A 12877-nucleotide genomic window follows, 5' to 3' on the forward strand; every position below is an offset into this window, starting at 1 on the left:
GCCAGCAGGAGGTTTTTAACGACATTCCCAAGTGCGTTTCTTAGGATGGGTTCCTGCGGTGGCAGCTGAGAGCGGGGCCCCAGCGTGCTGGGCACTGCCCGGACACAGGGAGAGATGGTCCCTGCTCCACAGGCTCAGTGGAGGAACGTGGCTCATCTCAGGCGAGGGGTGGGTTGTTTGCCAAGCCCCAGGACGGATGGCCCCAGCAGATTGGGGATGGAGCCAGCCTTGAAAGCCAGGGGTCCTGCTGCCCAGTGCAGTGCCCTCCTGCCCGGGTGCCACCACTGCCCTGCCTGTGCCCTCGGGGGCTGTGTGGCTCCGGCGTGGGCGTGGGCTGGCTCCCTCTGGCCAGTCCCAGCTTCGCCCTCCCAGCTCGCTGGCATTTGTTCCATTGGGTTTAACGACTTTCCGGCTTCGCCAGGCGGAAGCCGCGCCGGTTGCGCAGACGTCACTGGCTGCGGCTCGCGTCACCCCGCCCTGCGTGCCAGCTCCCGCCCCGGGGTGGGTGCGGGCGCAGGGAGTGTTTCATGCAGTTACGAAGTGTCTGATTGAGGCAGGAGGCGCCAGCAGCTCCCTGGGGAGGAGCAAGGCCAGGACTGGAGGCCCAAGCGCAGGCTCAAGTAATCCAATCTGGGCCGGCTGCAATCGAATTAGCCCAGAATTAACCCAGCGGCCAAGAGGAGCTGACTGTCCCTCCTTGCCAGCGGGTTTGGGGGAGAGGGAGGAAGCCGGGACGTCTTGGACTAATGAGATTAGGCGGGGGCGGGGGATCGAGTGGCTTGGCAGCCGCTCCCTCCCGTAACCCAGGGCCCTAGTGGGCCTTGCAGCGTAATTGGCGCGTGTGCGAGGCAGCTCCTGGGAAGCCGGGTTGTCAAAGCTGAAGGGCGGGCAGGGCCCGTTTTAATAACTGCTGCCTCCCCCGCCCCAGGAAGGAACATCTGAGCCCCGCACGGATCCCGGAGCAGGGAGGGGCCATTGCCAAGGGCGTCCCTGCAGAAACGCACAGCCAGGAAATTCCGCATCTGCAGCGACGCCAGCTGCTCCCCACAACTGGCAACGACGCCAGCCTGCCAACGGGCACAAGAGCCGCGGGGCTTGTGCTTGGGCCAAGGCCAGTCGCGGGGATGGGGGATCTTCGCAGGAAATGATGCACACGGTCCCTGACCGGGGCGGGATCAGAAATTGTCCTCCGGAGGAAACACACCTGTCTCTGGGGCAGGGTCTGTCCAGCGCCCGGCACGATGGGGCCCTGGTGTGTGACTGGGACCTCTAGGCCCCACTGCAATACAGAGCAGAACAATAACATCTCTCCGGGGTGTATTATGCTCATCACTGTAACATCAGCATTTCTTCATTCATACACACACACACACACACACACACACAGGTGCACACCCCCCCACACACAGGGTGCACGCACACACACACACAGGCTGAGTGCATGCGCACACACACGCAGGGTGCACATCCACACAGGGCGCACACACACATACACAGGATGTACACACACCCACACGCAGGGTGCACACACACACACATGCAGGGTGCACACGCACACAGGGCGCACACACCCACACGCAGGGCGCACACACACATGCACACAGGCACACAGGTGTGTATAACTCTGTTGGTGTAGTGACATATTCCACATGCACAAGACAAACCTTGCCAATAAAAGTCCAGGAGGAGCCGAATGGGAACGTGCCCATTAAGGTGCAGCAGCTGCCTGGCAGAATGGTGAGAAAGCGAAACACTCACGGCGAAGTGGAGAACTGCTGGGCTGGGCACCCCCCGGCTCCTCGTTAGAGCCCAGCCTTGCGCCAGCAAATCTGGGCTAATTACTGAAGGCAGAGCCTGGGCCCCTGGCTGGGCCTGAGCGGATCAGTCACCCTGCCACGGCTCTGCCTCTCCAGAGCCCTTTGCTCCCCTCACCTGGGTCCAAAACTGGGGGGATTTTCTGGCCCTGATTCCCCCTCAGGATCGAACGGTTCCCTTCCCCCTGAATAGTCTGTTCACATCAGCCGCTGGAGCCAGCTCAGTGCCACCTGTGGCCCGTGGCGGCCCGTCTGTTCCCAGACTCCCAGAATCCGGAGCGGCCTGAGGCACCCGTGGGCAGAGGCTCGTTCCTCCCTAATTGGTCCTAGTCGCAACTGCAGGTTTGGGGCACAACCCCCAGATTAGTGCTCAGGAACCAGGCCAGGCCTAAAAGCATGAGAAAAAAAAAGTTCGATTCTTAAAATGTCCCGTGCTGGGCTCCCGTGTTCGTCCCGTGCCGGGCTCCCATGTGCGCCCCGTGCCGGGCTCCCGTGTTCCCCCTGTGCTGGGCTCCCGTGTTCGTCCCGTGCCGGGCTCCCATGTGCGCCCCGTGCCGGGCTCCCATGTTCCCCCTGTGCTGGGCTCCCGTGTTCGTCCCATGCCGGGCTCCCGTGTTCCCCCTGTGCTGGGCTCCCGTGTTCGTCCCGTGCCGGGGTCCCATGTCTGCCCTGTGCCGGGCTCCCGGGTCCGCCCCATGCCGGGCTCCCATGTTCGTCCTGTGCCAGGTTCCCGGGTTGTGTCCACGCTGGAGCCATTGGGTCACGTGTCCAGCTTCTCCCCAGCACAACCCTGCTGCTCTTGTGCAATGGAAGCTGAGGGCTCCGTGATTCACACGAGACAGCTACACACAGCTCCCAAGGGACGCGATGGATTCTCCAGCCTGGCTGCCTTTCTGGACGATGCTTCAGTTGAACAAGTTACTGGCCTCAGCCCGGTGGTAGCTGGGCCTGTGGCATACAGGAGCTCAGAGTATCTGCTGGCACCCTGTGGCCTGAAGCTCTGTGGATTCCGGGACTCCAGCCGATGGGGCTTTAAAGGGAACCCCGAACACGGGGCAGGTTGGCAGCACAGAGCTGGCAGCGCCTGAGGACGCTTGTCCCGGCAGCACCAAGCGCACTCATGGTGGTGTAGGAATGCCAGTGACAACCCAAGCCCCGGATCCCACGCACCCTGGGGCAGCGCTGCCATCAGGCTCCCAGCCAGGGAGAGCCGGTGGGAGAAGGCAGGAGCTGGGACCACGCTGGGTCCGGCCGTTCCTGACGCTAAGTCTGCAGAACAGTTTCCATTCCAGGGGATCAGACCTTTCCCTCACCTCCCCCTTCGCAGCTGCCACTCCCCCGCCCTGGGCTCTGCCTGCAGTGAGATCAGCGGCTGGGCAGAATCCCTCCAGCTCTCCTGAGCTCCCCGGGGGTGTGTGGGGGGGGTGACCGTCCTCTCTTGACATGAATGAGAAATCTGGCTTTTCTTTCAAACACACCTGCACAGAGCTCAATTCAAAACCGGACTGGAATCTCCACCCTGGTCCTGGACCACTTGCCGTGCAACACTGGCAAAAGCAAACTGAGAAATTGGTTTGGAAATCCTGTAAAGCTGCAAAGGTTTGAGACGGCAGCAAGTGTGGGGGCTGCTGCAAAGAGGTCGTCTCTGCACTTAAAATGCAGTGCACGCGTGCACACCCATGCACACACCCACACCCATGCACACACACACACACACACACACACACACACACACGTAAACACACACCCACACACATGTAAACACTCGCACACACCCACGCACGTGTAAACACTCGCACACACCCATGCACACACACACACGTAAACACGCACACACCAATGCACACACAAACCCATGCAAACACATCCACTCACACATGCACACACCCATGCACGCACACTGATTCCATGTATGCATGGTTGACAGACACATGATAACCTGGACAGACATGTGACGTTGCACACACCTCTAGCTGCATCACCTGCCCAATAATCCATCTTCCAGGGACTTAGGTTAAAATTCCAGCCCTCTGGGTAATTTCAAACAGCTGCTGGTTGGGGTTTTAATCAAGCTGCTGGCAAAAGGTTCCCTTCTCCCCAGAGTGAGGCATCTGCTCCCAGGTGCCCAGACGAGTCCCAGGGATGATGCCATTTGGCCAGGGCCAGGGCCAGCAGCAGTTTGGCCAGGCGTGTATGCCACGTGACATCGTGAGTTGCCGCAGGGGGGAGCGGCTGCTCCAGCCCATGACTGGGGCAATTCCCAGCTCCACTGGGACCCAGGGTTTGGGGGATTCAGGGGTGGGGCATTCATAGGGCTAGAAAAAGTATTTTAGGACTCCTTTCTGGAGCCATTTTAGATGCATTAGGAATTCTGGGCTTTCCTTGCCCTCTCAGCCCTGTGCAGCCGGCTTCCTGAGGGGTGGGGGGATCCTGGACTCACTCTCCCATCGACTTCAACATGGCTCCCCAGGCCAAGGGACACAGCCAGGAGCCCTGCCAACTGGGTAGGAGCTCCCGGACTTTCCAAAGATTGTCTTTGCCTCTATGTCTTAACGGGGTGGGGGTGGGTACAGCTCACTTCAGGCTCTGCCACTTGGGATCCAACCCTCCCCAGCACCATCCCAACCAGCGTCACTACAGACCACCGTGCAGGGCCAACCCATGTGTGCATTGGGGGCGGGGGTGACTGTCTGGGGGGCTATGTGCAGCCGCTACCGGAATGGTAGGAACCATTAGGAAAGGGACAGATAAAAGGGCAGTAAATATTGTTACATCCACACCTTGGATTCTGTGTGCAGTTCAGGTCTCAAAAAAGATATATTGGATTTGGAAAAGGTGCAGAAAAGGGCAACAAAAATGCTGAGGGGTCTCGAACAGCTTCCGAATGAGGAGAGGTTAAAGAGACGGGGGCTGTTCAGCTTGGAAAAGAGACGACTAAGGGGGGATATGATTGAGGTCTATACAATCATGAGTGATGTGGAGAAAGTGAATAAGGAAGTGTTCTTTAATCCTTCTCATAACACAAGAACTAGGGGTCACCCAATGAAATTAATAGGCAGCAGGTTTAAAACACAAAAAAGGAAGTATTTCTTCACATAACGCAGTCAACCTGTGGAACTCCTTGCCAGGGGATGTTGTGAAGGCCAAAAATATAACTGGGTTAAAAAAGAATTAGAGAAGTTCCTGGAGGATGGGTCCATCAATGGCTATTAGCCCAGATGGTCAGAGACGCAATGTCATGGTCTGGGAGTCCCTAAGTCTCTGACCACCAGACACTGGGCCGGGAGGACAAGGATTGGATCACCCAGTAACTGCCCTGCTCTGTTCGCTCCCCCTGCAGCACCTGACATTGGCCACTATCAGAGACAGGAGACTGGGCTAGATGGACCATTGGTCTGACCACTATGGCCGTTCTTGGGTGGGGGGTTGCTATGGGTCGCTCCACGTGTTCATTCAGGCTCCGGCAGCAGTGGCCTGGCTGTGAATCCCATTGGCAGAGCCAGGGGGTGTCGTGGGGTCCCTCGGAGGCGGGCAGCTCTCGGCTCTGATGTTGCTGGTCCCTGTCTGTGTGACCCCGGGGCCAGGAACACACTCTGCTGCCCGCCGGGGGTCCGTCTCGACCTCCCGCTCTGGGGGAGACTGCGACTGGGAACCATTGCACATGGGCCAGTCCCGGAGGGTGACCCCGCGCTGAGCCCTGGCCCTGCTCACACACACGCACATTCATGAGAACGGACACGCAGGGCAGAGCAATGATCCATCCAGCCCTGTCTCTGGCAGTGGGCAGAGCTTCCAGGGGAGTGTGTGGACAGGGCAGTGGGAGGGATCCACCCGCCTTTCCCTCCTGGCTTCTGGCAGCCAGAGGTTTAGAGACACCCAGAGCAGGGGGCTGCATCTCCGACCATCCTGGCTAACAGCCATTGCTGGACCTATCCTCCAGGAACTGATCTAGTTCTGTTCTGAACCCAGTTACCCTTCTGACCTCCCCAATACCCCTGGCAGCGAGTCCCTGGGTGGTCTGTGCACTGGGGGAGGAATGCTTCCTCTGCCCCCCGCTCATTTCACAGGGGGGCTGTGGTGGGAACTGGTCAAGAACGGGTCAGACTCTTCCCAAGTGTAAAACTTCCGCACCCCAGCCACACCCCTGCGGGGACCAGGGGGGCCAACAAGAGGGTCAACCACTCTGGATCCCTGCCCCAAATTCCCAGCCTGGCTGGGAGCCAAAGCCAAGCCTGGGGGTCTCGCCCTTCCCCATGAGACCGGGCCCGGGGGCAGCAGAGAACATTGCACTGCCCGCGGGGATCTGAGCCTGGGGACTGTCCCCCTTGTGCCGCTGGGGGTTGGGGCCGACCCCTTCTCCGGTCCCCGCCCTGCTCCGGTAATTAACCGGGGGGGGGGGCTGGCACAGCAGGGAGGAGGCAGGGGGCGGCGGCTCACAGCGCTGCAGCCCCGGGACTGGGCCTGGGGGACTGGCAGGTGGGAGGGCACCGCGTGGGGCAATCCCGGCGCTGGGACCAGAGGCCGGAGCCGGGCCGGACATTTACAGCCTGGCTGCCCCGGTAATGTCATTTCCCCGAGACGGGCTGCGCCTGTGGGTCCTGGGGCAGCTGCCGTCTGTGCTCCGGAGCGAGGAGCCCGGCCCGGCCTGGCCCCAGCCCTGCCCCGGGGCTCAGCGCCCGCCCAGCCACCCCAGACAGCCAGGCGGGGAGAGGCCGGACCCGAGTCCCTGTCTGGCCCCGCTCTGGGCGGCCACAAACCGAACCGCGGCCCCCAGGCCGGCCGGGGCGGTTCCCGGTGACTAGCCGGGCTGGGCGGGGGGGCGAAGAAGGGGGCTGGAGGCCCCCCCACGCCGCAGGATCCGCCGGCAGGGGCGGAACGGCCCCCGGGGAGGGGAACGGTCCTTTGCTGGAAGCCGGGACGGACGCAGTCCGGGGCCCGATCCGCAGCCACCCGCGAGGGGAGCGATCCCGGGGCGCCCCGCGCTGCTGTGAGCGGGTCAGTGGGAGCCCCCAGGGCGGGGCGCGGCGCGGCGCTCCCGGGCGGATTAACTTGGTTATCGCGTTACTCGGCCCCGTGCGCCAGCGGCGATTACTGGGGGGGGGGCAGTGCGGGGGGGGGGGGGGGGGCACAGTGCCCTGCGGCGTCCTGCGGAGGAGGGATTGCAGGCGGGGGGGCAGTGCTCCGCGGCGAACTGTGGGCCCCAGGATCCCGGCAAGGGGAGACCCCGGGCGCCGTGGGGCGGGCGGTGCTGGCGCTGCAGGTGTTCGCAGCTCTGCCCCCCCCCGCCAAGGCCCCGCGCTGCACTTGGGGGAGCCGGTCCGGGCCTCGGGGATCCCCCCACCCCGACCCCGCAGACACGGGCCGGGTCCTCTGACCTTTCTTCCTCCCTGGGCCCGGGTCCCGGCTCCCCTCGCCCCACCGCTCGCGAGCCCGTGGCTACCCCCGCCGCGGCGCCCGGGACGGGCCAGGCTGTGCCGGACTCCTGGAACCCCCTTGGCCCTGCCCCCCCCCCCGGTCGAACGTGCCTGGCCCTGCGGCAGCCGCTGAACCCCGAGCGGGGGGCAAGGGGGGCGCTGGCTCCCCGCGGCTCCGGCCCCGCCGGTCAGTGGCTCTGGCGAGGCGCGGCCCGTGGTTCCTGCCCCCGCCCAGCGAGCCACACACGGATTGTCCTGCTGGGGCAGGGACCCCGCCGGGGGACGCAGGTGCGGCTGCCCGAGCGCAGCTGGAAGGGGCGGCCGAGGTGAGGGGCGATGGGAACGCGACCGCCGCGGGTCCCGTCGAGCCGGACGGGTAGTTCCGCTGGCTAAAGCCCGGCCGCCTTCGCTGGGATTGAGCGCTGGGTTGGGAGCGCGCTGGGGCCGGGCTGGTTCGCCCCGGGGGCTGCGTTCAGTGTCCCGGCCCCGGCCCGGCCCAGTCCCCTGCTAGCGCCTTACGACGTCTCTCTGTCCCGGGCCGGTTCCCTCCGGGGCCGCGGCAGCTCGGGGAGCTCAGGCCGCCCTGACCCGCTCCCCCGGCGGCCTGGGGCGCTGCCGGCTCGCGGGTCTGAGCGGGTTACCCGGCTCGCTTTAGAAGCGCTGGACGCCTGGGGGGACCCGGCACCGCGCAGCGCAGAACCCAGCTCGGGCCAGGCCCTGCCCCGGGGGCGCCCTTGGAGCAGCACCGGACCCGGGCCCGCCCCTCTGGCCAGGGCGGCTCCTGCGGCGATTTGGCCCGTGCCCTGGAGGCCGCGGGTGGGCTCCGGACCCACTCGCGGGGCCCTGGGGGGGGGGGGCGCGCCCCGAATTCGTTCTGCACGGAAATAAAAGGGGCGGTTCCCCTCGACTCCCGTGGCCACGCCCTCTTTGGGTGAGGCCTGTCAATCACTGCCGGAGGCCGCCAATCAGCGGGCAGGCGCCCGGGCTTTTGGCCCCTGCCGCTGGAACCGGGCAGAAGAGCGCGCGCTGCCCCGGGGGCCCAGGCGCTCTCCGGGTACGTGCGGCCGCGCGCGAAGCCCAGCGCCCCAGTGCCGTGCGCCCAGGGGGCCGGGGGCCCTGCGCATGGGGCCGGCTCCAGCGGGGGGCCTGCAGCGGGGGCGCCCCGGCGGGGGCGGGAGAGCGCGCGGGGAGCCGGGGTGCGGAGCGCGTCCCTCCCCATGGAGCCCTCGGGGCTGGAGCAGGAGGGCCCGGGCCAGACCCACCCGCACCACGAGCCCATCAGCTTCGGCATCGACCAGATCCTGAGCGGCCCGGACCAGGGCGGCTGCTTGGGGCCGGCCCGCCCGGCGGGGGAGCCGGACTACGGGCTCTACGGGAGCGGCTGCAGCGGCGCGTACAACCCCGCCTGCTCGCTGGGCTCCTACAGCCTCAGCCGGAGCATGACCGTGGCCCCGGGGGGCCCCGCGGGAGGGGTGATCCGGGTGCCGGCGCACAGACCCCTGCCCCCCGCGCCAGGGGCACCCGCCGCTCCCCCGCAGCCGGGGGTCCCAGGCCTCCCCAGCCTCCCCTTCCCCTGGATGGAGAGCAGCAGGCGCCTCGCCAAAGACCGGCTTTCAGGTGAGCCCCCCGCCAGCTCCCTGGCCCGGCTGGCAGAGCCCGGCCCGGCGGGGAGCGCCCGATCCCCGCCCCTCTCTCGGGAGCGCTCAGCCAAGGGGCCCGGACGGGCATGAAACTGGGCCCGATCCCGGCAGGTGCCGAGCGCTCCTCGCTGACATCCCCGGCCGGATCGGGCTCTGCCGCCCTCTGTCCGCAGGGCTCGTGCGGGACGGAGCTGCCCGGCCCTGGGCAGGGAGCGGCCAGCGGCTCCGCGCCCCGCAGCATGAACCCGGGGCGGGGCTGGGCAGGGCGGCGGCTCCGGCTACTCGCCCCGGGAAGAGTCCGGCCCAGCACAGGCCTGGCCAGTTCGGTGCCTCGGCTCCGGGGCAGAGTCAGCGACTGTTCCCGGACCCCGCTGCCGGGCCGCCAGAGAACCAGAACGAGGAGAGCGGACCCCGCACCGGGGAAGTTCCCCCTGCCCTTGGTTGGGGCATCCGGACATCCCCAGCTCAGTGACACGGCTCCCGGCGGCGGGCGTTGCAGGGGAGATCTCGGCCAAGGAGGCAGGATTCCCGCTGGAACCGGAGCCGGGCCCCGGGGGGACGCGCCTGGCGAGCGCCCTGAATGCCCCGCCGGGTCCAGCGCGGTGCGCGCCGAGTGACAGCGGTGCTGCGCCCGGGGGCCCCGGCTGCGCTCGGGCAGGTAGGTCCCCGGTCCCGCCGACTCCGGCCGGGGCTGTACCAGGGCGCGGCGGCCGCTCCCAGGCCCCGGTGTCCCCGCTGCCGCTCTCCGCCCAGCGCCCGGCGTGGGCACGGGCTGGGGAAGGGGCAACCCCCCGACCCGGGTCTGGGGAGAAACGTCCCCGGATGCGCGGGCGATTCGGACCCGGCTCCGGCTCACGTCGCTGTTTCCGGACCCGCCCGCTCCTTTCGCCGCCCACTCCCCGGGGACCGGCAGTCGGGTCCCGCGGCCCCAGGCCGGGCTCGCTGTGCAGGAGCAGGGCGCAGCCCGGAGCCCTGATCCCAGCCCCGTGTCCCCTCGGAGCTGGAGCCAGGCGGCGGGAAGGGACGGGGGGTCCGGAGGCACCCGCCGTGCGCCCCAGGACTCCCGCACCCGCAGCTGACGGGACTGGCGAGCTGCTGGGGATTGCGAGGCAGGTGTTGTGAGCAGCATCCCGGACGCCTGGGTTCCGTGCCCAGCTCTGACGCTGCTTTGCCAGGGAAGGTCGGTCTGTCCATCTGCTCCCAGCACACCCGGGAGCCTCTGGCCCTTAGCGGGACCCAGAGCCGCAGGTTCCTGCCCAGATGTTTATCGCTCTAGCGGGTCCATCCCTGTCCCTGAAGCCCTGGGCCCCTCCGTGGCCGGCCGGCAGAAGCTGGGGGCCCGGCTGGGGGGGTGTTTGGCTCCCGATTGACCGGGCGGAAAGCCCTTTTGACCTGGCTGTTGCGGGCGGGTGTCTAGACCCGGGGCAGGGTGCGGAGTGCAGCGGGGCTGTTTGTCCCGGGCTTTGAGCCTGATCTTAGCCCTGGGGGAGGGGGAGTCTGTGCCCCGCTCCTGTCCCATTGCTGGGAGTGGGCAGTGGGCGATGACGAGGTAGGGTTGCCAACGCTCCAGGATTGTCCTGGAGTTTCCAGGCGCTAAAGCTGATGCCATGTGATGAATCCCCAGGAATGTGGCCAGCCACAGCTGGCATCCCTAGGTGAGGGCAGGCGGCCTGGGCAGGCCAGGTGTCCGGGGGAGCCAGGGCTGGGCTCCGCCATGCTCCCGGGTGCCCTCGGCTCAGGGCTGGGCTCTGCCCTACCTGTGACTTGGCGGGCTGGGCCGTGGCTGGCGGGTCGGACGGAGCCGGCCCCTCCCTGGCTTAGCTGCGATCAATGGGGCCGCTCTCGGCTGCGTCTGCGACCCGCCTCCGAGCCCCCGGCCAGCGCCTGGATGGCCGAGCTGCAGCGACCGGTGCCCAGCCACGTGGGGCAGCCCTGCCCGGCTGGGGGGCTCCGGCTGCATGGCCGGTTTCCGCTGCTGCCTGGAGGAGTCTCGTGTCCTGTGCAATGAATCCGGGGCGGGTGGGGGACACGGGACGGTTCCCGAAGCCGGACCCTGCCGGTGGGAGTGGCCCTGAGCCGTCGGTAACGAGGGGGTGGAGCCGGCCGGCGGGGGTGCCAGGCTCCCCAGTGGCTCCGCACCATCCCCCAGCCCTGGGGCCCTGTCGCCCCTGCCGCAGGGGGGACACTCAGTGCCTTGGGTCAGAGTCCGGAGCCCGGCTCCAGGGCAGCTCCGCCGGCTGCTTCGCCCAGATCCCAGCAGGGGCCCAGCAAGGCCGCAGCTCGGCGCTGTATCCGGTGCCTGCCCTCCAGCCCCCCGCGCAGTGCTGGCCGCAGGACCCCCGGGCGGGCCGGCTTTGAGCAGGGGGTCGGCAGGCAGCGGGCCCAGCCATTCCTAGTCCGAGGCAGGTGGCCAGTCACTGCCGGAGGAGCTGATGTGACCCAGCAGGAGACCCTCAGCGCCCCGGGGCCCCAGTATTCACCCTGGCCTCTGCCCTGACCTCCGGCCTCCCTCTGCCTGCAGCTGCGCTGTCCCCGTTCGCCGTGACGCGGCGCATCGGGCACCCCTACCAGAACCGCACCCCCCCCAAGAGGAAGAAGCCGCGCACGTCTTTCAGCCGGGTGCAGATCTGCGAGCTGGAGAAGCGCTTCCACCGGCAGAAGTACCTGGCCTCGGCCGAGCGGGCCACCCTGGCCAAGGCCCTCAAGATGACGGACGCCCAGGTGAAGACCTGGTTCCAGAACCGCCGCACCAAGTGGAGGTAACGCAGCCTGCAGCTCAGGGCTGGGCCCCGCCGCACCCAGCGGGGCCGAGTGCAGGGTACCAACGTCTGCAGCACATCCTCCCTCGCAGCTAGGGGCAAAGGGAGCGCCCCCTGCTGGGGGAGACGGGCAGAGTTCCTGGGAGCTGCCCCCCAGCCAGGGCTCCTGCCCTGCTCCCCACAGCGCCCCCTGCTGGGCGAGACCGGGGCTGGGTTCCTGGGAGCTGCCCCCAGCCAGGGCTCCTGCCCTGCTCCCCACAGCGCCCCCTGCTGGGCGAGACCGGGGCTGGGTTCCTGGGAGCTGCCCCCCAGCCAGGGCTCCTGCCCCACTCCCCGCAGCGCCCCCTGCTGGGAGTAGCCGGGACTCCTGTTTTGGCAGGGCAGAGTGGCGGGGGGCTTGAGGAGCTGGCAGGGGCAGGGGTGTGTAGTTGAGGGGCAGGGTGGTGGGAGAGAGGGACTGGCCAGGGGCAGGGCAGGGGTGGGGGTCGAGGCGCAGGCAGCCACTTCAGGCACTAACGCGGCTCTGCCCACGTCCCCCGCGGCAGGAGGCAGACGGCGGAGGAGCGCGAGGCCGAGCGCCAGCAGGCCAACCGGCTGATGTTGCACCTGCAGCAGGAGGCCTTCCAGAAGAGCCTGAGCCAGCCGCTGCCGCAGGACCCGCTCTGCATGCACAACTCCTCCCTCTGCGCCCTGCAGAACCTGCAGCCCTGGGCCGAGGACAAGAAGGTCACGTCCGTCTCAGGGGTGGCATCTGTGGTGTGAGGCCCCCGTGCTGCCCCCTGGAGCGGGGGGAGAGACCCGTCTGCACGTCCCCATGGAGGCTGCGGGGTGGTAGGGGCTGGGGCCGGACCCTCCATGCCTGCTGCAGATGCAGATCCCTGGGGCATGGGCTGCTGCCCCCGGGGACCATGATGCCGGTGTGCTCCCAGCTGTGGGCCTGCCCTGCCTCAGCCCCCACGGGGGAGCAAGGAGCCCCAGACACTGACACACCCACCCTGGCAGGCCAGACCCCGCGGACTGACTCAAAGGCTCTGCCTCCAGCTGACTTACTAGTGACCTGTACTGCCAATAAAGGGTTAAAGTCTGTGCTAATGGAGACCTAGATCCCATTCGCCAGGGCCCTCCCCATGGGAGCTGCCCCCTGTGACTGGCTGGGGCCCTCCCCCCCACCGCAGGGGGTACAGCCACCCTGACACCTCCAGGCCCTGCCCAGAGCTGCCCCACTGCCTGTGCAGGCTGCCCCAGGATCA

The 12877-nt window shown here is 67.2% G+C and overlaps 1 protein-coding gene across 1 annotated transcript; it reads left to right on the plus strand.

Annotated features, from left to right (window-relative positions):
• Nucleotides 1-8434: 8434 nt before the first annotated feature.
• TLX2 (T cell leukemia homeobox 2) lies at nucleotides 8435-12468 on the plus strand. The gene is made up of 3 exons (XM_034772179.1): nucleotides 8435-8845; nucleotides 11390-11627; nucleotides 12173-12468. Exons 1-3 carry the CDS (start codon nucleotides 8446-8448, stop codon nucleotides 12387-12389), a joined length of 855 nt encoding a protein of 284 aa, XP_034628070.1. The 5' UTR covers nucleotides 8435-8445; the 3' UTR covers nucleotides 12390-12468.
• Nucleotides 12469-12877: the final 409 nt, after the last annotated feature.

Source organism: Trachemys scripta, chromosome 5, assembly GCF_013100865.1.
Source record: "Trachemys scripta elegans isolate TJP31775 chromosome 5, CAS_Tse_1.0, whole genome shotgun sequence".
Lineage (NCBI taxonomy): Eukaryota > Metazoa > Chordata > Testudines > Emydidae > Trachemys > Trachemys scripta.